This window comes from Zootoca vivipara, chromosome 3, assembly GCF_963506605.1.
Source record: "Zootoca vivipara chromosome 3, rZooViv1.1, whole genome shotgun sequence".
In the NCBI taxonomy this organism is placed as follows: Eukaryota; Metazoa; Chordata; class Lepidosauria; order Squamata; family Lacertidae; genus Zootoca; species Zootoca vivipara.
In genome coordinates this window covers 101436119-101463034 of record NC_083278.1, presented here as the reverse complement: position 1 = coordinate 101463034, position 26916 = coordinate 101436119, and the positions used below count along the sequence as shown (strand labels likewise).

General features: G+C 47.1%; 1 protein-coding gene across 2 annotated transcripts in view; it reads right to left on the bottom strand.

Moving 5' to 3' along the window:
* Positions 1-26916, bottom strand: part of EPAS1 (endothelial PAS domain protein 1) — a 125763-nt gene that overhangs the window by 32884 nt on the left and 65963 nt on the right. For both annotated transcript variants that reach the window (XM_035111181.2, XM_035111182.2), the window contains 4 exons: positions 18781-18932; positions 17903-17987; positions 14892-15010; positions 14569-14771 (listed from right to left, as the gene is read on the bottom strand). In XM_035111181.2, coding sequence (XP_034967072.2) covers positions 14569-14771; positions 14892-15010; positions 17903-17987; positions 18781-18932 — 559 coding nt within the window. The remainder of the gene's footprint in view (positions 1-14568; positions 14772-14891; positions 15011-17902; positions 17988-18780; positions 18933-26916) is intronic.

The window sequence follows — 26916 nt, the reverse complement described above, 5'->3', positions numbered from 1 at the left end:
CGGAGTCGAGAGTGAATTTCATGCTCTTTATTCAGCTCATAGTCATCAAGGAGAAGAAGAGAAGAATCGCTCTTTTCCCAAAACCATCTGCTTATATACATTATTTACACAATGGGCCTTGCGTGATTGGCTACTTCAGGGCTACAACTGTGGGCCAATCAGGTTGTGGATTGACTTCTGCCTGCAGCCTGATTGGCTGCTCCTACAGGCCAATCAGGTTGCGGATTCACTTCCACCTGGAGTTGGATTGGGTAGCTCATGCTGATCAATCAGACTGCTGATTCTGAATCCTATTGTTCTAGGATTCAGCTCAGTACATAACAAGCGGAATATGCATTTGGTTCTTTTTCCTCCACTCCCGAAACCTGTATTCATGAAATGAGTTTTATTTTCGGCTTTCTGAGCTGCCGGCAACACTCTGCAGAAAGCACCTCGTGGGTAGCTTTCAGGGCATCCTGCTTGTTTCCAAACCTGTAGTACGTTCAGAATAAAAAAAAACCAAACCCTTAATGCACGCAGACTGCCGGCATGGAAATTGCATTAGCCAATTGCAGATGGCACCAAGCACCAGATGCGATGCTAAATGGCCGGCCAGTGTCATGTCACTCCCTTTGCCCAAGTCCCTTTCAAGTGGCACGCGTGTCAGGCATAGATAAGACCAGAAATTATGCATTGAGGTCCATATGTTTTTAGCATTGCAGCACGTTAGACATTTTGTCCAGAAGCCTCTCTGTTTATACAGTGGGGCCTCGACTTACGAATTTAATACGTTCCGAATGCACACTCGTAGGTCGAAAACCTTGTAAAGTCAAGTTTCCCATAGGAAAAGCGGTTTCCCATAGGAATGCATTGGAAACGGAAAAATTCGTAAGCCGAGGAAACCGCATCTAAAAATTTGTAAGTCGAGGAAACTGCATCTAGCCACGAACGGGTTTTCCATTCGGATGTCGAAAAAATCGTAAGCGCGCGGCCACTTTTTTCGCTTGTAAGTCAAAAACGTCGGATGTCGAGGAGCTCGTAAATCAAGGTCCCACGGTATTTGGTTTTGCAATGGAACTATACGTGGCAGTAAACACGGGACTGCCATCAAAAATGGCAGCTCGGCATCAAGTTTACCCCCTCTTTCTGTATACCTTCAAAATGTACATGTGTGCAGGCATCACCTAACTCTGCCAAACTGTATGCTAAATATGGGCTGCCTAGTCTAGGAACAAGCGAGTCTGTCAACTCTGGAGAAGTGCATTGCAGAATTTGGAGATGTGTGAATTTCAAAGGATGACTATACTTCGGTTTGTGTATTGTTCCGGAAAGTGAGCATTAAGTAGCTTCACCTTTAAATGTGGACAGAATCAAATTTACTTATTTATTTCATGTTTTTTCATAAAAAAATATACCACCGCTTGGTTGTAAAGAAAACCTCAAAGTTGGTTTACGGAAGGATAAAACGAGAAAAATCAAAGAAAAATCCACAACCCTGCTTTAAGACATGCAAAAGTTAAGATGCGAAAGTAGATTTAAAATTACCTCTAATGGCCTGGGCAGGTTTATATCATCAAGAATGTCTTTAGCAGGTGCCAGAAAGAATGCAGAGATGACACCTGCTCGGTTTCAATCGGCAGAGAGTTCCAAAGTGCAGGCGCTGCCACCCTATATGATCAGATATTTACAATTGCAGAATGGGTATTATGTGGCACCTGTAGCTGTGCCAATTCCACTGATCTACGAACTCATGTTCGTAGCTTCGAGAACACTGTCCAACCATCTCGTCCTCTGAAGGGGACGACAGAGGACCAGATGGTTGGACAGTGTTCTCGAAGCTAGGAACATGAGTTTGACCAAACTGCGGGAGGCAGTGGAAGACAGGAGTGCCTGGCGTGCTCTGGTCCATGGGGTCACGAAGAGTCGGACATGACTAAACGACTAAACAACAACAACAAATGGTCAAGTGGGCACAAGTACCGGTAGGAATTTCTCTGCCACCCCAATGTAGTCTAATAACCCACCTCTTGCAGAAGTTGAAAGATTTGGTGCAGCAGAGGATGGGGAAGATTTATATCTGAGACTGTGGATGCCACACTTTACGCAATACAGTCGTACCTTGAATGCCTTGCGGGTCGAATGGTTTGGCTCCCAAACGCCGCAAACCCGGAAGTGAGTGTTCCGGTTTGCGGACATTCTTTAGAACCCGAATGTCCGACACGGCTTCCGATTGGCTGCAAGAGCTTGGAAGTCGAACGGACTTCCGGAACAGATTCCATTTGACTTCCGAGGTTCCACTGTACTGGGCTATATGGGTTAAAGGTAAAGGTAAAGGGGCCCCTGACCATTAGGTCCAGTCGTGACCAACTCTGGGGTTGCGCGCTCATCTCGCATTATTGGCCGAGGGAGCCGGCGTAGAGCTTCCAGGTCATGTGGCCAGCATGACAAAGCTGCTTCTGGAGAACCAGAGCAGCACATGGAAACACCGTTTACCTTCCCGCTGTAGCGGTTCCTATTTATCTACTTGCATTTTGACATGCTTTCAAACTGCTAGGTTGGCAGGAGCTGGGACCAAGCAACGGGAGCTCACCCCGTCACAGGGATTCGAACCGCCGACCTTCTGATCAGCAAGCCCTAGGCTCAGTGGTTTAACCACAGCACCACCTGGGTCCCTGGGCTATATGGGTTAGCTAAGGATAAAGCCACTGATATGTCCCTATGAAAGAAACCGAAACACTGGTTTAAAGCTCTCTCTCACACAATACCTGACATTTCCAGTTCCAGGGCCTGCATAAGACATTATGCTGCATGAGGCCAAAGCTAGTTCTCCAACCTACCCCTACCGCATACCACATAAAGAAACAAATTAGACCTACTGTTCAAGCAGACAGCATCTTCTGCTGTGTCTGAAGTAGGGATGTCTGAAAATTTCAGTGGGAATGGAAAAGGAAGTGGAAATTGCTGCAGTTTGTGTGTTCACCTGTGGCCAGGAATGGAATTACCAGAAATTAGCAGCTGCTGGAAACCACAGGGAGGAAGAGCAGTCTTGTCCTCAGGACCCACTTCTGGGTTTCCCACAGGTATCCAGTTGGCCACTGTGAGAACAGGATACTGGACTAGATGGGCCTGATCCAGCAGGGGGCCTTCTTATGTCCTTATGGAAATTGATCGTGTGGACATGATTGGTATTTGTTCACATCGCTGTTGTGGTGTTGTTTCTTTAAAAAGTTCACAAGTGATGTGCAACTAATGACCTTTTTTACATTGTTTTGCATACATAGTTATGTAAGATATGTGCAAGTTCAGCTTGCATTCAGTAGCAGGCAGTGAGATGAATAATTGGTATTTGGTGGAAACGGAACTGCAGTGGAAGGGAAACGGTGCTGATTGTGACAAACGCAGGCCAGAATGGAAATCACTGCTTTCTTACATCCCTGAGCAGCAGGCTAGTTTATGCATGAAGGTCAGGCCCCCAAGACACACACAATTCTCCCAACATCTTGCTGATGCCCCATACCATCTGTTGCTGGAGATGACTTCCTCGCTCTCCTTAATGGTACCCCTGTCCTGTTAACTTATAAAAAAGTAACAGAATTGAACCCACATCTCACAAACACACAGGAACGTGAACTTAGTTCTGAAGATGGCCCCAGTTCAAACAAATAGTGGAATGAAACAGTTGGTTTTTTTTTTTACAAATAGTGGAATTAAATAACCGGTTGATGTTTTTAATGTGGTTTTAGCCACCGTTCCTGCAGGAACTTGTTGCCTTTTTCTAACAACATCTATATTTCAAAAAGGCGCGTAGCTGCTAATTAGAGAGAGAAAGTCGTGTTAGATGTGTTAGGCAACCTGTGATCCTTCAAGCAATGGACTAATATATAGGTAAGCAACAAACAAGCATAACATGGCCTGAAATCCGAAATCTGATATAGTTTTCCCTTGGGAAAGCTTTCCCCCTTGAATGACACCAACTCATGGGTGAGTTGCCACATGGTGTGGGGAGCGTCACAGCAGCTAATCTGTTGCATGCTGCCCTTTCTGTATATACCAGCGGTCGAGAACCTAATTAAGTCTGCCAGGGCCACCCATTTAGTGGGCCAAGTCATGCCCTCCTGTCCTGTGTCTGATACCATACAGTCATACTTCATGCTGCGTCCGCTTCAGGATGCGTCTTCCGGGTTTCGCTGCATGTGCATGTGCAGAATCATTCTGCGCACTTTGCGCATGTGCAGAAGCACTCTATTGTGCTTCGTGCATGCTCAGAAACACTCTATCATGCTTCGCACGTGCGCAGAAGCACCGCTCTGGTTGCGGACTTTTCAGGGTGCAAATGGCACCCTGGAATGGATCGTGTCCGCAACCAGAGGTACCCCTGTGCTGTATATACAAAGCCCTCTGCACAACGCTTTGCAAGCCCCGGCAATCGGTCAATCATCAGGGTTTTCACAGTGCTATGCACATGCTTTGCAAGCTCAGACTGTTTGGTGTTTGTCTGGCACATATAGTCAACAATGTATACTAATAGCAAGCTCATTCTCAGATTGCAAATCCTTATCTGGGCGAAACGGCAGCACCCATGCGGAAGGGGGAACCCCCCCCCGGCTTGTGGGAACCCCACGGTTTGCAGAGGTACAAGAAATCAGGGGTCTTAAAAGTTGCCAGCAGGAGCACCTACTGGGGAAGGACCATAGCTCAGCCCTTTGTATGCAGAAGGTCCCAGGTTCAATCGTTGGCATCTCCAGTTATGGCTGGAAAAGTCTGAAACCCTAGAGGGATATAATTGGTCAGTATGACAAATGCTGTGCTTAGAGGGACAAACGGTCTGATTCTGATTCCTATGATGATCTGCCTTAGTTTGGCTCTCACTAAGGAGCGTCACCACCCCCATCGTTCTGCCCGCACACTGAGGTCCAGTGTCGAGGGCCTTCTGGCGGTTCCCTCGTTGCGAGAAGCCAAGTTGCAGGGAACCAGGCAGCGGGCCTTCTTGGTAGCGGCGCCCGCCCTGTGGAACGCCCTCCCATCAGGTGCCAAAGAGAAAAACAGCTACCAGATTTTTAGAAAACATCTGAAGGCAGCCCTGATTAATGTTTAATCAATTACTGTATTTTATTTTATTTTTCTGTTGGAAGTCGCCCAGAGTGGCTGGGGAAACCTAGCCAGATGGGCAGGGTATAAACAATATTACCGTATTATTATTATTAATCCAAAACCAGAAAAATAACATTGTGGACCTGTCTAGTATTTGCTTTTAAAGTTGGATTCAACATCGACTTCAGTTTAAATGCCTGATGAAAGTTACTTACTAACTGTTGCATTCCAAATGCTTCCAGTATTTCTCACTTCCATGGTGAGAAATGTCTGGGGTTTTGCCAACAGAACCAAGAAGTGTGTGTTTTGAGTATCACTCTCTGCCTTTTTTGGGCAAATTCCCCCTAAAAAAATGCTCAACAGCTTCTTGAAATACGGCAACCCTACATCGCAGGTTAAGGGGAAGGATTATTTCTGCTTTAATGAGGAAGTGCTGGTCAGCTGCAGAGTTCATTAATCTAGAAGGATTTATTAATTTTATTTGCAGCAGAAGCAGTTTTAGTGCTGTGTTTGAAAATGGGGCATCCTGGCTTATGGGAAGGGGACGCGGGTGGCGCTGTGGGTTAAACCACTGAGCCTAGGGCTTGCCGATCAGAAGGTTGGCGGTTCGAATCCCCACAAAGGGGTGAGCTCCCGTTGCTCGGTCCCAGCTCCTGCCCACCCAGCAGTTCGAAAGCACGTCAAAGTGCAAGTAGATAAATAGGTACCACTACAGCGGGAAGGTAAACGGTGTTTCCGTGCGCTGCTCTGGTTCGCCAGAAGTGGCTTTGTCATGCTGGCCACATGACCTGGAAGCTGTACGCCGGCTCCCTCGGCCAATAATGCGAGATGAGCGCCGCAACCCCAGAGTGGGTCACGACTGGACCTAATGGTCTGGGGTCCCTTTACCTAGCTTATGGAAAAGCAAGTGGAAAAAACCTGAGCATTGGACAATGGCAACGAAAGCATATTTCCCAGCACTGCCTAACAAACCACGAGGCTTTCGGGACAAATATCCATTGCTGACGCTGTTTAATAAAGGGACTTTGAGGATTTTGCATTACTGCCTGTTCTTCGTCACCTCTTCCTGATCTGGGAGTGCCTGCCAGGGCATTTCCGCAGGAGGAAAACACTTATCTGGCTGGCCCACATCCTTTTCCCTCTTGGTGCCCATTCAGATTGTACGTGCTGCTCTTTTCACCTCTTGCTGCCAGGCTGCAACCCTAAGCAAGCTTACCAGAACTGCCCCGCTGGATTTAGGGGGTTCTGCTTCAGTTTAGGATGAAGGCTTGTTTGCCCCCTCGCGTTTCCTCCAAAGAGCCCATTTTATCCTCATCAACCACCCTCCCTGTGAGGACAGTGGCTGGAAAAGGTTCAGGAAAAGGGGGCCCCCAAAAACAATCAAGTGGGTGGAGCAACACCCCTGAAGAGGAAAGGCTGCAGAGTTTGGGACTTTTGAGTTGCCATGACAGATGTTCATAAAATTAGTAAAACGATGAAACTTGTTCCCACTTGGATGGCTTTAAAAGGAAATTGGACAAATCCCATGGAGAAGAGAGCTGTTATGTACTGAGCTGAATCCTAGAACAATAGGATTCAGAAACAGCGGGAGCTACCCAATCCAACTCCAGGTGGAAGTGAATCCGCAACCTGATTGGCCTGCTGGAGCAGCCAATCAGGCGGCGGGCAGAAGTGAATCTGCTACCTGATTGGCCTGTAGGAGCAGCCAATCAGGCTGCAGGCAGAAGTCAATCCACAATATAATTGGCCCACAGGTGTAGCCCTGAAGTAGCCAATCACGCAAGGCCCATTGTGTAAATAATGTATATAAGCAGATGGTTTTGGGAAAAGAGCCATTCTTCTTCTCCTCTTCTCCTTGATGACTATGAGCTGAATAAAGAGCATGAAATTCACTCTCGACTCCGAGTACATTTCACTGGCGACGAGGATGGGATCCTGCTGAGCTGACCGCCACCACGCACTGCACCGCAGCACCGCCACCTGCTGCACCGCTGCATCGCACCGTGCATCCAGGCTTCAGCTCCAGGACCCAAGGAACCCAGAATGGCAACCGACAGCAGCTTCTCGCCATTCAAACCAGCATCAGGAGACTGGGAAGGGTACGCTGCCCGTTTCAACTTCCTCCTGCAAGCGAAAGAAGTCACCAACGATGCCATGAAGAGGGCGACATTCTTCAGCGTCTGTGGAGAGGAGACGTTTGAAATCGCCCGGGCTCTCCTTGCACCTAGAGATGTCGCTACCGTCTCGTACAAAACAATAATGGAACGGCTGAAGGAGCACTTCTCACCACAGCCCTCGGTGGTAGCTTGCCGAAATGCCTTCTACGCAAAGCGGCAAGCCCCGGGGGAAACCATAACTGGGTTTGTGACCTCCCTCCGCCAAGCCGCCCGGCTATGCAACTTCTCAGAGTTGGAGAACATGCTTCGTGACCGCCTCGTCGGTGGCCTGAGGGACGAGATGTTGCAACGACGCCTCTACGCCAAAAAAGACCTCACGTTCCAGATTGCTCTGGAGGAAGCCCTGGCAACCGAAGCCGCCGAGAGGTCAACGCAAGAGGCACGACCGGCCCCGCCATCCCAACCGAGGGTCTACCACGAAGACCTCACCGACGAATCCGAATCTGACAGGGAGGAAGTACACCGAGTACAGCGGCGCACTCAAGCAGCACACACACCACAGCAGCCTCGACGAGAAGGAGGGAACTGTGCAAGCTGCGGGGAGAACCACGAGAGGAGGACCTGTCGTTTCCGCAACGCAGAGTGCAGGCAGTGCAGAAAATTGGGACACATCGCCCGGGTGTGTCGGGCTCGACTCACCCGTCGACAAGCATCAGATGACCGACCCAGGAGCCCCAGGTCACACGGCACCATGCACCAAGGCAACTCGACGGAGATCACGGACTACCAGGTATTCCAGTTGCCCCATCCCAGCACAGAGAAAATTTATATAGAGGTACAGATAGAGGGAGCCCCATGCCGCATGGAGCTGGACACGGGTTCAACTCTATCCATAATCTCGGCCCGAACATTAAGGGAACTGTGCCCTAATGGGGGTCCCAAACTAAGGCCGGCCCCATTCACCCTCCGGGACTTCCAGAAACGTAAGGTCCCTACAATGGGGGTGGGGACCTTCAGGGTGCAATATCGAGGGCGAAAGCAACAATTGGACTTGCTGGTAGTTAAGGGCCCCTACGTTAGCTTACTGGGACTGGCATGGTTTGGACCTCTGGGGCTAGCCGTTACCGGGGTGAACCGCACTAGCTTACAAGTGGACGTGGACGCCATATGCAAAGAGTTTCCAGGGGTTTTCGATGGGGCATTGGGACGATATACAGGACCCCCCATTGCCCTACAGCTAGACCCCGCTGTACGACCCATCAGGCACAAGGCCCGCCGGGTCCCGTTCGCCCTGAAACCCCGCATAGACGAGGAATTGGACCGACTCGTGGAGCAAGGAGTGCTGGAGCCGGTGCCCAACGCCCCCTGGGAAACTCCAATTGTCACACCCGTCAAGCCTAACGGTTCGGTCCGCATCTGTGCAGACTACAAATGCACCATAAACAAGGCTCTCACGGCCCATGCATACCCAGTGCCAGTGGTCAGCCATGTCCTCGCCACCCTGGCTGGGTCAAAAATCTTTGGCAAACTGGACTTGGCCCAAGCGTATCAACAGTTGCCTGTGGACGAAGCCACAGCAGAGGCTCAGACGATTGTGACGCACAGAGGGGCATTCAGAGTAAAGCGGCTGCAATTTGGCGTTAGCGTGGCACCAGGCATATTCCAGAATCTAATGGACTCTCTCCTTAAAGGGATTCCTGGCGTCACCCCCTTCTTCGATGATGTACTGATCGCCGGGCCCACACCAGAGGAATTTGAGGACCGCCTCCGCTCCGTCCTGCACCGTTTCCAGACGGCGGGCCTCAAGGTGAAGCGGGAAAAGTGTTTACTGGGAGTGCCGCAGGTGGACTTTCTGGGATTTAAGGTGGACGCAGAAGGGGTCCATCCAACCGGTGACAAGGTACGGGCCATTTGTGAGGCCCCAGCGCCCAAGAGCAAGCCCGAACTTCAGTCATTCTTGGGACTATTGAACTTTTACCATGCCTTTCTTCCGCATAAGGCAGCGGTAGCGGAGCCCCTACACAGACTCCTAGATAAAAGGGCCCCTTGGGTGTGGGGCCAGCGACAAAGGGCCGCATTCCAGGCAGTCAAGGACTTGCTCGTCTCGAACTCGGTCTTGGCACACTTCGACGAGAGGCTGCCAGTGGTGCTGGCATGCGACGCCTCTCCCTATGGCATCGGCGCTGTCCTGGGACACCAACTCCCGGATGGAAGAGAGGTGCCGGTGGCATACTTCTCCCAGACGCTTGCTGCAGCCGAACGAAACTACTCACAGATTGACAAGGAGGGTCTGGCAATCGTGAAGGGCGTAAAAAAATTCCATGATTTCTTGTACGGGCGGCCCTTTACCATAGTGACTGACCACAAGCCGTTGCTTGGCCTGTTTGCCCCCGAGAAGCAGACCCCCCAAGTGTTGTCTCCACGTGTCCTCAGGTGGTCAATTTTCCTTGCCGGCTACCAGTATGCACTAATCCACCGCCCTGGGAAGGCGATGGGCCACGCAGACGCCCTCAGCAGGCTACCACTACCAGAAACAGGCCCCGACCCAGCGCCTGCGCAAGAGGTTATGACCCTGGAGCTGCTTCCCGACCGACCCATTCAGGCACAAGAAGTTGCGCACCATTCCACAAAAGATAGGGTCATCTCCCGGGTCCTGGACTGGGTGTGGCGAGGATGGCCCAGCAGCAGCCCCGGGCCAGAATTCGCTGGCTACACAAACCGCAAACATGAACTGTCGGCCCACAAGGGGTGCCTGTTATGGGGAAGCAGGGTTGTTGTTCCCCAGCCCCTCCGCAAAAGGGTCCTCACAGCCCTACACGAGACACACCCAGGGGTAGTGAGGATGAAGGCCCTTGCCAGGAGTTATGTGTGGTGGCCGGGGATTGACAGAGAGATAGAGGCCTGGGTCCAACACTGCCAGACCTGCCAAGAATCCCGCCCAGATCCCCCAAGGGCCCCAGTCCAGCCCTGGGAGTCCGCCCGACATCCATGGTCACGCTTGCACGTGGACTTCGCTGGACCCTTCCAGGGAAAAACATTCTTCATAGTGGTGGATTCCTACACCAAATGGCTGGAGGTCGCACTGGTACCGTCCACTTCTACGGCGGCAGCCATCCGGGTACTACGTAAGCTTTTTGCAACCCACGGGCTCCCTGACACCCTCGTCTCGGACAATGGAACCGCATTCACGTCAGAGGAGTTCCAGACCTTCACAGCGCAGAACGCCATCCGCCACATCCGCTCAGCACCATTCCACCCTGCCACCAATGGCCAAGCGGAGCGCATGGTGCGGACCACCAAGGACAGCCTCCGCCGCATGACACAAGGGGACTGGGAATACCGCCTTGCTGCATTTCTTCTAGCACAGCACAGCACCCCAAGCACAACGACGGGCCGGAGCCCAGCTGAACTACTAATGGGCCGGCGCCTTGCAACTAGACTGGACCGACTTCACCCCGACAGAGCTCAGGATGAGGTAGTGGTGGGGAAAGGCAGGAACCCCCGGACATTTGTGGCCCAGGACGCAGTGTACGCAAAGAATTTTGGGGCAGGCCCAGCATGGGTACCCGCCACAGTCACCAAGGTGACCGGTCCCGTGTCGTACGAGGTACTAACGGAAGGGGGGCAATGTTGGCGCCGCCACTGCGACCAGCTACGGCGACGATTCCCAGGAGGAACCCGGGAGGAGAGCGGGACAGAGGGGTCCCAAGGGGACAGCAGGGCAGTGAGGCCTGTAGAGCGAGAGGGGTGGGCAGGGGAAGCAGAAGCAGAAGCAGTAGGCACAGAGGGGCGCCCCGAGGCTGGAAGGACACCGGAACCAGAGCCACAACCTAGTGGTTCAGTGGCGCCAGACCAGACAGCCCCGGCACAGCCAGCAGCCTCGGAACACGAGCCAGAACCAGAACCCCTGACCAAGGAACACCCCAGGCCACAACGCACACGGAGGCGGCCAGCAGACCTTGGGGACTACGAATGCAACTTCCCGGGCAGGACTGGAACTTAGAGGGGAGGGGTGTTATGTACTGAGCTGAATCCTAGAACAATAGGATTCAGAAACAGCGGGAGCTACCCAATCCAACTCCAGGTGGAAGTGAATCCGCAACCTGATTGGCCTGCTGGAGCAGCCAATCAGGCGACGGGCAGAAGTGAATCTGCTACCTGATTGGCCTGTAGGAGCAGCCAATCAGGCTGCAGGCAGAAGTCAATCCACAATATAATTGGCCCACAGGTGTAGCCCTGAAGTAGCCAATCACGCAAGGCCCATTGTGTAAATAATGTATATAAGCAGATGGTTTTGGGAAAAGAGCCATTCTTCTTCTCCTCTTCTCCTTGATGACTATGAGCTGAATAAAGAGCATGAAATTCACTCTCGACTCCGAGTACATTTCAAGAGCTATTGATGTCTACTAGCCCAAATGGCTCTGCCCTGCTTCCGCAGTCAGAGGCAGAAAAGCTTCTGAATACCAGTTGCTGGAAGCCACAGGAGGGGAGTGGGCTCCTGTGTTCGAATCCTGATGTTGGTTTCCCACAGGCATCTGGGTAGACATCGTGGGAACAGGATGCTGGACAAGATGGGCCCCTGGCCCAATGCAGCAGCCTCTTCTTGTCATAGAATTGTATAATTCAAGAAGACCACAAAGGTCACCTAGCCCCCTGCAATGCTAGGGGAAATCTTCTGCATAACATGGGGCCCAAAACCCACGACCCTGTGATGAAGTCTCACGCTCTACCGACTGAGCTTCTTATGCCAACTAAGGTTGAGATATGTGAGCTGAGAGGGTTAATAGCTCAGCAATCGTCCTGCCGCGGGGCCCTGTGACGTGCCCATGTAAAGAGGAAGTACCTGTGTGTACTGTTGTATTTTTTCTGTTACATGAGAACGTTGTATGTGTTTATTGGTTCTGTTCGTGTCGCAGCTTCCAGCCGAGATGGAGATGAACTCACCAGGCTGAGCTGCCCTAAGCAATAAATCAGGCATCCCCAAACTGCGGCCCTCCAGATGTTTTGGCCTACAACTCCCATGATCCCTAGCTAACAGGACCAGTGGCCGGGGAAGATGGGAATTGTAGTCCAAAACATCTGGAGGGCCTAAGTTTGGGGATGCCTGCAATAAATCTTCTTTGTTTTAACGAACCAAGGAGTGAGTTATTTCACAGGCACAGAAAGTCGGATAAAGCTTTCACTGCTACGGAATGTGATCTGAACTTGGGAGGAAAAGTTTCTGGGTTTTAGAAACAGAGGCTTGACATTGGTGACGGAACGTACTGGGCGAGTATTTTTGCAATGTCTGCTACGCAGCTAGAATTGTTCGTAGGCAGATAGATTTCTCTGCTATCTTTCTCAATCACAAAGCTGCGTTATCGATAATTAGCCAATTACGGACTATTATCTCAATACCTAAAGGACTGCTTCTTTCCCTGTGAACCCTCCCGGATCCTGAGATCATCATCTGAGGCCCTTCTTCGTGTGTCTCCTCGTCAAGAAGTTTGGAGGGGGGCACCATGAGAAGAGGTCTTCTCTGCAGTGGCTCCCCGTCTGTGGAATGCTCTCCCCAGGGAAGTTTGTCAGGCCTTTGGCTGATCCGATTTATATTTTTAAAATGTGTTTTTTTATAAAAAAAATATATGTGTGTTTTTGTTTATTGGGTTGTTGTTTTTATTTTTATTAGGTATTTTGTGGTTTTATATCTTGATTTTATTCTGTGAACCGCCCTGAGACCTCCGGGTATAGGGCGGTAAATAAATAAATAAATAAATAAATAAATAAATAAATAAATAATTAATAGAGAGATGACGATTCCAACACCACCCAGGCTACATTCAGACAACCCTTACCTGATAATTTTCCAGATTAATTTAGAATCAGTGGCATTCTGTGACATGCTCATAAGATTAGGACTGCAGCTCCCTTTTACCATATTGTAAGCATCCTCAGGGCCAGGCCAGGGCATTCTGCTGCTTGGCTGAGACAAAGCAGCAAATGACTCACCTCACGGAGCCCTCTCGCTCAAAAGTACATAGCACACAAAGCTACCGTAGTTGATTTATTTTGGTACCTGAGGCAGAAAGTCCCACAGGCGTCTGTTTCCCTCTGAGGCAGTAAAAAGACAATTTGAAATTAAATAACTCTTTGCTGCCCTTTCATGATGTCCCAGATTTGCTGCCTGAGCTGGCCACTTCACTCTGCCTAATGATAGGACAGGCCCTGACCATTCTATGTCTATGAAAAAAAACTGTGTGTGTGTGTGTGTTTTGTGCAGACTTGCATTGCTTTATTCCCACATCCAACACAGATTCAGGGCATATTTTTTAAGCAACGGGATATTTACTATGCCAAATCCTAAAGCATATTCTGATCCCCATCACAAGTCACCTTTGTTTGTCATAAGAGCATTAATTTAAATCTTTCTTACAACCGCTCAGCTTTCTTTTTTTCCCTCTCATGGTGGGTTCAGGGCATTGCTGAATGTTGGGCTCTTTATTTCCAGGCCTTACAAAATATTCTCACGGAAGCTGAACTCCTGCAAATGTTTAAACTCAGACAGCACATGAACAGACCCATTGTCTTTCCTGGGTTGATCTCAAAAAGAATGCTCAAGGGCCCGTGTTGGTTTTTTAGGCCCTGTCTTAAATTATATAAATAAATCCCATGATGCAACAGGAAAGCCTGACATGGCATTGCTGGGAGTACTGGAATGGCAAGAGAAACAAAAGGATTGCAAGGAAAGGATTAGCGCCAAGACGGATGCTTTAGATCAGGCCTGCCGCAACTTGTGAGCACGGCTTGCTGAATTTTACACAGTAGCCTACAAAAAGCTTTCGACATGTTGAATTGGTTAGTCTTTCAAATGCCGCAAGAGACTTCCTTTTGTTAAAAAAAGACTAGAAGTCATTGCCAAGGCAAGTTACGATACATGAATTGGCCAGATGCATTTGACTTGGGTATCTCACAACTTGCACAGTCTTGCTTCAGCCTAGCCCAGCCTTAGCCAATCGGATTCCTTCCACATATTTTGGACTACAATTCCCATCAGCCGCAGGCAGCGCAACCATTTTGGGAGTAGGTAATAAGTCTGTGCTGGCTGTGGGTGATGGGAGACTTTGAATTCCCAGCAGCCAGCTTAAAATGTTTAGCAGATATATCTATACAGAAGTGAGGATATGTTTAAATTCTTTTGCATCAGTCTCCTTTTTTTATTTTATTTGCCATGGGTTTTTTCAATCCTGGTGGTACCATTCTCCCTATCGAGCGATATGTCTCCTTTGGGGTTTGCCTAAGTAATTGCGTTTTGCTCTGGTGTCTAAGAATATTCTTTAAATAAGGTTGCCTCTCAATTTATCATGCTGGAGAGGCATTACGAGCAAATAGCTGGTCTTTTTACCTGTCATCACAGTAGGTGAATTTCATGTCCATGCTGTGACGGCTCAAGAACGTCTTGCTGTCCAGTGGGATGTCAGTATTGGAAGGGTGTTGAATGGGTTCACACATTAATATCAGGCAAGACAAGAGAGGCTCTTTGTAGCCACAGAGAGCATGAGGAGGGCATGTATTATAGACCTTAAGTTGTCCAGTGCAGTGCAGAACCTGAAATATAAAGAAACTATTTGTATTAATACAAGGGTTTTTTTTTGTTTTTTGTTTAAAAAACCAAAGCAACTTGAGTAAATCAAATCTTTCAAAAAACATAAGTAAAAAAAAAGGTACCTTCCATGTGGCCGATTTGAGATTCACAGTTCTGCCTCTGTTGGTAACAGTGCATTTCATTCTCATGAAGAAGTCCCGCTCCATGGTCACCTCTTTATTCTTTTTCCCAAAGCCTGGACCTGAGAAAAATGTGGACAAGATTCTCTTTTAAGGCTTGTCTGGCAGCTTCTGTTGCTTTAGTAACCAGCCAGCAAAGTTATTTCGGAAGGACCAGAGTAGGAACATTCCAAAACCGCTGTGATCAACTAGCTACACACTTTGAGGATGAAGTTAATTGATTCTGGAATGACCTTGGCAGTTCCAGATGAAGTAAAAAGGTAAAGGGACCCCTGACCATTAGGTCCAGTCGTGACCGACTCGGGTTGTGGCGCTCATCTCGCATTACTGGCCGAGGGAGCCGGCGTACAGCTTCCAGTTCATGTGGCCAGCATGACTAAGCCGCTTCTGGCGAACCAGAGCAGCACACGGAAACACCGTTTACCTTCCCGCTGTAGCAGTACTTGCACTTTGACGTGCTTTCGAACTGCTGGGTTGGCAGGAGCTGGGACCGAGCAACGGGAGCTCACCCCTTCGTGGGGATTCGAACCGCCGACCTTCTGCTTGGCAAGCCCTAGGCTCTGTGGTTTAACCCACAGCGCCACCCGTGTCCCATCCAGATGACGTACCTAATACCAAATCACTGATGTGGTGTGAGATAAATAGGTACCACTATGGCAGGAAGGTAAACGGCGTTTCCATGTGCTGCTCTGGTTTCGGTGTTCCATTGCGCCAGCAGCGGCTTAGTCATGCTGGCCACATGACCCAGAAAAAACTGTCTGCAGAGCAGACAAACACTGACTCCCTTGGCATCTTTTATTCCTTCTTACTGTTACCTTTAAATGTTTTTTAATTCCTTTTAGCTGTTTTCCTTGGCAATTTTAACAATCCTTGAAAACCACTTACAGGTATATAAATTTTGCTAAATAAATATGCTAATCCCTGTGTAAAAACTATCCCTCTTTGTTCTGGGCATGTTGACCATCCAGTCTGGTGAAGCCATCTTCATCAGTGCCCCTCACTTAATCTGAGAACAGTTTGGGTGGGTTCACAGAACAATGTGATTCCTATGAAGATTGCAGTTTATCACAGGATAAGCTGCTCATTTCATCACATGATGCAGTGATGGGGAAGAAAGCTCAGAAGCGCAAGAGAGATAAACACTTTGTCCACAGGTTAACAGATTGATCCCCCCTGTTATCTGTTGTTTCGATTACTCTACAAAGTTTCTGCGTGGCTGACTGAGAAACCAGGTGATTATCATCTCCCCAGAACAGTTCTCTGCTTGGCATTGCTGCACTGAAGGTTAACTGGTGGCATTCTAAAGCAGCGATGGGAAAACATATGGACTCCTATCTACCCCAGCCAACATGGCCAATAGCCATGGATTATCAGAACTGAAGTCAAGCAGTAGATGGAGTGCCACAAACTTCCCATCCCTGTTTTAAGGCAGCCTTTAGCACCTCTGCTCATGCTGGCTGGGGTGGAGGTGAGTTGTAGTCTAAAACAGGGGTGGCCAACTCCCAAGAGACTGTGATCTACTCACAGAGTTAAAAACTGGGAGTGATCTACCCCCTTTTGGGGGGTTCAGGTAAAGCTGTTGAGTTTTTTTAAAGGAAGGGAAGCCCTGTTTTTTGGGGTTTAGGTCAAACTTGTTGAGCTTCTTTTAGGAGGGAGGAAGGCCCATTTTTGTTTAGGGCTTCAGGTCATAGTTGTTCAGCTTTTTTTAGGGAGGAGGAAAATTTTGGGTGAGCTTTTTTTAGGGTGCCAGTGATCTAGCAGTGATCTACCACAGACACCCAGTGATCTACCGGTAGATCACAGTCTACCTGTTGGATGTGCCTGGTCTAAAACATCTACAGGGCAGTAGGTGGGGGAAAGCTGTTCAAAGCAATTATTGCTCCATGTATCCTAACACACTTCAGCCATTGCTTAGGCCTCAGGATGTGTCTTGGGTGAGATCTGGAACAGACAGTGGAGTAAAATGCTCCAGCTGTCAGCTCTGCTCACTGCAGGCAGAAGCCAACACCTTAACAAGGTACGCCCTGCGTTTATCCAGATACAGAATCCCCAAGACCAGGCATCCCCAAACTTTGGCCCTCCAGATGTTTTGGCCTACAACTCCCATGATCTCTAGCTAACAGGACCAGTGGTCGGGGAAGATGGGAATTGTAGTCCAAAACATCTGGAGGGCCAAAGTTTGGGGATGCCTGCCCAAGACCCTATAAAACAGATCCTGTTGGACAAGTGAAATGTATTTCCTGGCATAGTGGCTACCATCTCCTTGTGCTAGAGGGAATTAGGGAGTGACCATATCAACTCAAATCCCCCTCCTAGTTTCTCCTAGAGATAATGCCCTAGTGCCAAATAACAGTTGGCATTAGCTTACACTTTCTAAAAAGAAAATACTTCCCTGGTTACAATAAATTCCCCAGGAGAAGCAGCCATTGTATTTGGTCTTGAGTTTGGAGGTTCAAACAGGCTAAGTGCTTGGGGAGACACACAAATCTTTCTATTATTCATTAATACTTTTAGTTAATTACCATAAAGCCCTCAAAACGTCTCAAGACGACTTATAGCAGAAGAGAGATGAGTTGCTCATATTAAAAACGACTTTAAAAACATAAATGAAACACTAAAAATTATAAAAGATGGCCCATCTCCCAAAATCAAGCCCCCTTCCCACCTCTCCAACAACATTAAAATGATCACCACAATCAGCTGGCTGAAATATCACAAAACAGCAAAAAAAGAAAATTAACAATAAAATACCCAGGAGATGAAGAAGAAGGTCACCCAGCAGCTGCATGTGGAGGAGCAGGGACGTGAACCTGGTTCCCCAGATTATGAGTCTACCACTCTTAACCACTACACCACACTGTCTCTCAAGTCTTCTTGGGGAGACTACTCCATAAATGATGCACAAAGCACACTGCAATAGCGTTGTTGCATTTTTTAAAAAATATATTATTTACCATTTTTCAAACTCAGGTTTTCTCGAATTTCCTCATGATCACAGGGGTGAGTGAAGTCAAAAATGCTGTGTCCGGTCAGCTCCACCTGTTTGACCATCAAGACAAACAGATTTAAAAAATGGGGTTGTGAAAATGAATTTACGCTGGGAACATATTTTGTATCCCCCTCATTCCCAAAATGCACCACATGACAAGAAACTTCGAGAAGTGTTTTACAGAGATGTTTTAGATAGCAGCTGACTATTCATTGTAAATTCACAGTCTAGCCGTTTTTGTGCTTGTATTGTTTATTATGTATTTAGATTTCCTTCCCACTCTTGTTCTATGGCCTGATGGTAATGACAGCAATAATCTTTTATCATTTTATCATTAGCGATATTTATTTAAAGCATCTGCAAATCACTTAATTGGTGTTTTTTTAAAATTAAATAAAATAAAATTTAAAAGTAACCATGGAGCTGCAACCTCCAAACTGGTGATGGGCATTAACAATGCTGGCAGTATCATCTGCTGGGCAGGCGAGTATACCAATCTGTATATTCCATGTTTCACTCGTGTATTGCACTGTTGCACATTTAAATCTCCTCACTGGGTCCCTCTGATCTTAACCCTGGCCTCTTCAGGGCTAAACACCCTTGCAGCCACTCCAATCCCATAATAGCAAAGGCACAATCATTCTCTTCCTTAGAGTACTTGCAGGAAGCTTTTGTTAAGTCACATTGAACAAACTAGCTCTACCAAGTAGAGAAAGAAGCAGAAGTTATATTATACTATGAACCACCCTATGATCCTCAGCTGAAGGGCACTATATAAGCTTAATAAATAATCATCACAATATCATCCAACTTGCTACGCGAGAGGTGTAGAAAACAGCTTACCTGTGTCAAGCCCATATACTTGCTGATGTTCTCCGACAAAAAGATCATGTCTCCATCCTGTGTGATGACAGTGATAAATCCCTCCAAAGCTTTCAGGTACAAGTTGTCCATCTGCTGATCAGGCTCTATTTTACTCTCATTGTCACCACAGACTGCACAAAGGAATGGGGAGCGAAGGGGGAGGAGAAGCAGAACCAAAATGAAGAGACAAAATAAATGAATAAATCAGAAATGATGCTTAGCAGTATGCTAGCAAATCCCAACCAAAATCCATATCTGATATAAAGTTCATGGCTTTGCTTTTACTGGATATCTATACAGTTTAGCAGCATTAGAAAAAAATGTACAATAATTATAATATCGTGGCAGTTCAGGCAACAAAGCTACAATCTTGCACACATTTATTTGGCATTCGGAACCCATAAAGTTGCCTTATATTGAGTCCAACTATTACCCCATGTAGTGCTGTATAGTCTACACACTGGCTGACAACAATTTCACAGAATTGTAGAGTTGGAAGGGGACCCGAGGGTCATCTATCCCAACCCCCTGCAATGCAGGGATCTCAGCTAAAGCACCCACAGCATATGGCCACCCAACCTCTGCTTAAAAACCTCCAAGCCAGGAGAGTCCATAACCTCCCGAGGGAGACTGTTCCACTGTCAAACAGCTTTTACTGTCAAAAAGGTTCTTCCTGATATTTAGTCAGAAACTCCTTTCTTGAAACTTGAAGGCATTGGTTCGAGTCCTACCCTCCAGAGCAGGAGAAAACAAGCTTGCTCCATTTTCCATGTGACACAGCCCTTCAGATATTAGAGGGTGGCTATCATATCTCCTCTCAGTCTTCTCTTTTCCAGGCTAAACATACCCAGCTTCTTCAACTGTTCCTCATAAGGCTTGGCTTTCAGACCCTTGATCATCTTGGTTGCCCTCCTCTGCACACGTTCCATCTTGTCAATATCCTTCTTAAATTGTGGTGCCCAGAACTGGATGCAGTAATCCAAGTGTGGTCTGACCAAGGCAGAATAGAGTGGTACTGTTACTTCCCTTGACCTGGACGCTATACTTCTGTTGATGCAGCCTAGAGGAGCATTAGCTCTCTTTTTTTGCTGCTGCTGCATCACACTGTGGACTCATGTTAAGTTTGCGTTCCACTAAGACCTCTAGATCCTCTTCACGAGGAAGCCAGGTGTTCCCCCATCTTATATTTGTGCATCTGGTTCTTCCTGCCTAAGTGCAGAACCCTACAATTGCCCCTATGGAAATTTGTTAGTTTGGGCCCAGTTCTCCAATCTGTTAAGGTCATCATGAATCCCGATTCTGTCTTCAGCGGCATTAGCTTCCCTTCCCAGTTTGGTGACATCTGCAAATTTCAGCAGGGCTTTCAGAGGAAAGTCTTTACCAGTCCTTCCTAGATATCCCAGGAACTGAACATGGGACCCTTTGCCACTTACCTACTACGGTATAACAGCCCTTCCTCACTGAACTCAGTTGGGACCTACCGGTGCTTCCCATAAAGAAACAGAAAAAATGCTGGAGTTATAGAAATTGGCCATCATCCCAATCTTACTAGGAAATGCATGTAGAACCAGGCATATCTACACATACATCCTTAGCTAAATAAGGAACTCCATGCAGATGCAGCCACTGCTTGATCTAACTATTGGAGCTGCACATGCTTCGTTAGGAAATCCACAATTAGCATTAATAGGGGAGGAAGAAAGGGGTGCGGCCACATTTCCCTTACAACAAAACCCTCCCAAACAGCTATCTGACCAGGGTTGGATATGAGCAGTCATTCTGCCTGCTTCTATACAATAACATAAAAATAAAGAAATAAGATGCTTATGAGAGGCTCACAAGTAGGTCATGAGTGCCTGAGATGGAGGCTTTAAGTGATGTTCCATCTCCGATGCAGTAATGCTTCTGAGTATCAGCTGCCAAAAACCGCAGGAGGGATGGAAGAGGGCTGCTGCACTCAGGTCCTGCTGGCAAGCTTCTCATGGGCATCTGCTTGGCTACTATGAGAGCAGGATGCTGGGATAGATGGGCCACTGGCCTGATCTTCTCATGTTCTTGTGTGATCCCAAGCAAATGGTATACAGAGGCTGGTACTGTCTCTGATGCTGAAGGTAATATACGCATCGTGACGATTAGCAACTGGTAGCCTTATTGTGCATGAATTTGCCTAACCCTCTTTTAAAGCCATCCAGGTTGGCGACCAAAGCCTGGACAGCAGACTCAACAGGTAGGCTGATCACTTGCTCACAGTCTTTTCCACTATGGCAAAATGGACCCTTTCTAAATTTCCATATGAATTAAAATATGCACATTTCATGCAAAATGGTGTCCTCGGCTGTCCTCTTTTTTTTGGTGTTGAGTATCTGCTTTGGTTGGACAATGTTCTGGAAGCTACAAACATGAGTTTGACCAAACTGCGGGAGGCAGTGCAAGACAGGAGTGCCTGGCGTGTTATGGTCCATGGGGTCACGAAGAGTCGGACACGACTCAACAACTAAACAACAACAACATCTGCTTTGGGGACGAGCATGTTAAGTAGCTACCTTTGTTTACTGTAACAGGCAGTTCCACAGTTCAACCATCAAGAACCTCCAATTTGATGATTCCTACCAAGTGGCTGCAAGCCACTGAGTTAGGCTGGTTTTTGCTTTCCAATGATAATTTTGTTTTGCAGTTGTATTTTTATTTATTTATTCATTGAAACGCTGGGTCCTACCTACTGTTAAATGTCTCCTGACTCTTAACACTCAATGAGAACTATTCGCCATGGATGGGAAGAGATTCCTTTCACTAGGTAATGTTGGAACGAATTGAGGTTGTGATTTAAGAGAGCCACATTTAGCAAGGGCCCAGCAGGTCTTTTGATTTGTGTTTAGGGAACAGCAGCCTTTGTGTGCAATGCAGCCATCTGATTTTGAAGTGAGGTGGGAGGGGGTGGGGAGACAAAAAGGTTGTGTTGGGTGTGTCCAGGACTTTGAAGAACCAAAAGTACCTCTCTCTGGATTGTGGTCAATCTGTCTATGCCTAGCAGCCTTTTCTGATGCAACCAAAGCGTTGAGAAAGTAATTGGACTGTCAGCACACTCTTGGGGCTGGTAAAGGTAGAACAGCATCCGCCAACCTGGTACCTTCCATGAAGCTCATGGGAGTTGTGGTCCAAAACATCTGGAGGACACTCAGTTGGTGAAGGCGGATGTAAAATATAAAAACAGCTCTTCCCATTGATAGTGCAACATAATCACTTTCACAATATGTTCTGCCTCCAGTGACAGAGGCCGTATGCCTCTCTGAATACCATTTGGTGGGAATCACAAGTGGAGAAAATGTTCTTGGACTCAGGCTTGCTTGTTGGTCATAGAATCATAGAGTTGGAAGAGACCACAAGGGCCATCCAGTCCAACCCCCAGCCAAGCAGGAAACACCATCAAAGCATTCCTGACAGATGGCTGTCAAGCCTCTGCTTAAAGACCTCCAAAGAATGAGACTCCACCACACTCCTTGGCAGCAAATTCCACTCTCGAACAGCTCTTACTGTCAAGAAGTTCTTCCTAATGTTTAGGTGGAATCTTCTTTCTTGTAGTTTGAATCCATTGCTCCGTGTCCGCTTCTCTGGAGCAGCAGAAAACAACCTTTCTCCCTCCTCTATATGGCATCCTTTAATATATTTGAACATGGCTGTCATATCACCCCTTAACCTTCTCTTCTCCAGGCTAAACATACCCAGCTCCCTAAGCCGTTCCTCATAAGGCATTGTTTCCAGGCCTTTGACCATTTTGGTTGCCCTCCTCTGGACACGTTCCAGCTTGTCAGTATCCTTCTTGAACTGTGGTTCCCAGAACTGGACACAGTACTCCAGGTGAGGTCTGACCAGAGTAGAATACAGTGGTGCTATTACTTCCCTTGATCTAGATGCTATACTGTTTCCCTGTTTAGGGAAGCTTTTAATGTTTGATGGATTTCTGTATTTTAGAATTTCTGTTTTTTTGGAAGCCGCCCAGAGTGGCTGGGGGAACCCGGCCAGATGGGCGGGGTATAAATAATAAATTATTATTATTATTATTATTATACTCCTATTAATGCAGCCCAGAATTGCATTGGCTTTTTTAGTTGCTGCATCACACTGTTGACTCATGTCAAGTTTGTGGTCTACCAGGACTCCTAGATCCCATCCTGTATTTGTGCCTTTCATTATTTTTGCCCAAGTGTAGTACTTTACATTTCTCCTTGTTAAAATTCATCTTGTTTGCTTTGGCCCAGTTGTCTAATCTATTAAGGTCATTTTGAAGTGTGATTCTGTCCTCTGGGGTATTAGCCACCCCTCCTAATTTGGTGTCATCTGCAAACTTGGTCAGGATGCCCTCAAGCCATTGTGAGAACATATTACTAGATCACATGGACATTTCAATCTGATCTAGTTGGGCCTGTTTTATGTTCCTAACCAGAAAACTATATGTTGTAGTTAACTGGGGCTCTGAACCAGGATTTCAATATGTGGTTGGCAGTCCTGGTTCGTACAGAAGGTACAAACCAAGGTTTGTTGGAATTATATGTAACAGTAAACAGTGTTTTGCAACTATCACCCCTCGGTGGTAGGGATTGGGGAGCTCCTTTCAGTTTTAATGACAAATTTGCAGTAAGAAAAACCTCCCAAATTTGTACTTCTTGAAACAACACACAAATACACGTTTCCATTTGTAATTCACACATCTCCGAATTTTGAAATGCAGTTCTCAAACAAAAGAATATGTGAACAAACATGCATATATTAGTGGAAAGTCTACATAGAACCATTTGTATTGGTGAAAATAATGTACAAAAATGCATTATGTTCTGGGAAATGGTTTGCCAAAATGTGTATATTAAGGAAAATAGCATGTCGCATATAAAAATGCCTATATCAGGGGAAATACACACAACAATGCTGACAAATGTTCATGAGGACTTTTTAAAATAATTGCAAACTGTTGGAGAAATGGACTGGAAAAGAAGAAACTTACAAAAGCCACATTTTCCAGATTCAGCCATCACTACCTGTTCGTAGCAGAAAAGGAGTTTACACTGGTGCATGGGCCACAACTGATGACTGCTCTAGAATAAGGTATCTGCTGCTAAAGTCAATAGGAAAGATACATGTATTGTTCTGCTACTTTTAAGACAGCCAGTGTTTAGCCAAAACAAACTCTTTACAGAGCAAAGGTCACATAACACAGCAAGTTGCATGATAAGTATAACCTTTCCACTACTCTAGGTCCCAACCCTGTTTAGACTTGTAGTCTGAAAGCAATGCAGGTCAAATGCAAGAAGCCTATTCAAATCCTTTTGTTCTGTTTACTTTTGATATAGATTTGCTCAGAAAAGCTCTTCAGCCAGGGACTCAAGTAAAGATTGCTGGTGTGATGGGCCTCAGTTGCATCAGACATGTGCTGAAGCAACTGCCCTGTACCATAGCTTGGTACTGCTCCTAAACGCTGCTAGCTTAATAATAATAATAATAATAATAATAATAATAATAATAATAATAATATATTATTTATACCCCACCCATCTGGCTGGGTTTCCCCAGCCACTCTGGGCGGCTCCCAACCAAATATTTAAAACACAATACAGCATTAAACATTAAAAACTTCCCTAAACAGGGCTGCCTTCAGATGTCTTTTAAAAGTAAGATAATTGCTTATTTCCTTGTTACAGGTAGGTAGCCGTGTTGGTCTGAGTCGAAGCAAAATAAAAAAATTCCTTCAGTAGCACCTTAAAGACCAACTAAGTTTATATTTTGGTATGAGCTTTCGTGTATCTTTGGTATGAGCTTTCATGTATCTTCAGTGTATCTGAAGAAGTGTGCATGCACACGAAAGCTCATACCAAAATATAAACTTAGTTGGTCTTTAAGGTGCTACTGAAGGAATTTTTTTGCTTATTTCCTTGACATCTGATGGGAGGGCATTCCACAGGGCAGGCACCACTACCGAGAAGGCCCTCTGCCTGGTTCCCTGTAACCTCACTTCTCGCAGCGAGGGAACCACCAGAAGGCCCTCGGTGCTGGACCTCAGTGTCTGGGCAGAACAATGGGGGTGGAGATGCTCCTTCAGGTATACTGGACCGAGGCCGTTTAGGGCTTTAATCGTCAGCACCAACACTTTGAATTGTGCTCGGAAACGTACTGGGAGCCAATGCAAGTCTCTTAGGACCAGTGTTATATGGTCTCGGCAGCCACTCCCAGTCACCAGTCTAGCTGCCGCATTCTGGATTAATTGCAGTTTCTGAGTCACCTTCAAAGGTAGCCCCACATAGAGCGCATTGCAGTAGTCCAAGCGGGAGATTTCAGCCCATGTAACAGATGGAGCTGGTAGACAGCTGCCCTGGACACAGAATTGACCTGCGCCTCCATGGACAGCTGCGAGTCCAAAATGACTCCCAGGCCGCACACCTGCTCCTTCAGGGGCACAGTTACCCCATTCAGGACCAGGGAGTCTTCCACACCAGCTCGCCCCCTGTGCCCAAGAACAATACTTCTGTCTTGTCAGGATTCAACCTCAATCCGTTAGCCGCCATCCATCCTCCAACTGCCTCCAGACATTCACACAGGACCTTCACTGCCCTCACTTCCGATTTAAAAGAGAGGTAGAGCTGGGTATCATCCGTTTTAATGGAGTGTTGGCCTGGAACCTTTGTGGAAAGACTATAGCTCTGTGGTGGAGCATGCAGAAGGTCCCATGTTGAAGCCCCAGCATGTCCAGGTAGGACTAAGAAAGGCTGCTCTCTGAAACCTTAAAAAGCTGCTTGCTCTCTGTCACTGTGGACCAGTGTGGGGAAGACTGTGGCCCTCCAGATATTGTTGGACTGAAACTTCCATCAGTCCCAGACAGCATGGTCAATAGTTTAGGGTGTTGGAAGTCCAGCAACATCTGGAAGGCCACAAGTTCCTTACCCATGGTGCTTCTAAAATTGAGCTACATAGATAGACCAATGGTGTCAAACATGCACACCTGGATGTGTTGTCCTTGGATAACCTAAAGCTAGCTTTCCATACTTCTGAGCATTTGGTCCTCGCATCACTGAATGGAAAAAGCGAGTGAACAACTCCAATTATGAAAATGCCTCGTTTGTCCTTTTGCTAACTCCAACAGCGTATATGTCAAAATTTGCTACAAAATGTAATTAGCAAATTATCTGGGCACAGTGCAAGTCAATCATAATTGCTTTAAGAGGCTGACTGTAGCAAAGCTGGACGGGTGGTTGAGCTGTTTCATTTTCTGCTGGGGTTTACTAAAGTTCATTACAATGGCTCCAACAGCCACTCTGAAATTCACTATATGCTTCTTGACACTCTCAAAGAACTCTACTAGGTTAAGTGAGACTGAGCCTGCTCTTGCAGAAGCTATGCTGGTTCTGCTTCAGCAAGGCTTGTTCTTCTACACGCTTGGCTATGTTATCTTTAACAATGCTTTCCACCAGTTTTCCAGAGACAGCTAACTAGTCTACAATTTCCAGCATCCATCCCTGGATCCCTCTTTCAAAATAGATGTTACACTGGCCATTTCCCAGTCTTCAGTAGCTGGAAACCACGGGAGGGGAGAGCACACTTGTTCTTCACTTGAGGGTTTCCCAATGGCCACTGCGAGAACAGGATGCTGGATTAGATGGGTCATTGGCCTGATCCAGCAGGCTATTCTTATGTTCACCCACCGCTTCCAGTTTATGGGGCTGAACCACCATAAAATCTGCTTCGTCCCTTCAATTCCAACAGCAATAAGCCAAAGGCTTTAATTTGATCGAAGCTTTTCTTTTGGAGAAAATTCAAGCAACTTTGTCTGCCTTAAAGGGCTATAGTTGTTGTTGTTTTTCTATTTTAATACCATCATTATAATTATTTGTTAGTTAACTTGGACTTTGGGAAGGAGGCGTGAGGCTCTGGCAGGGTCCTGGAGCTCTCCCACTTCCTTTCCAAGCTGAGAAAGCGCTAGTAGGATTTGGGAAGGAGATGGGAGCTCTCTAGGACCATGTCAGAACCCTTACAACCCTTCCCCTAGTGCCTTGCTTACCTGGCTTAGGGAAATGTTGCAGAGGGCTGCCAAACAATGCCTCAAGGGCTGCATGCAGCCCGCAGGCTGTGTGT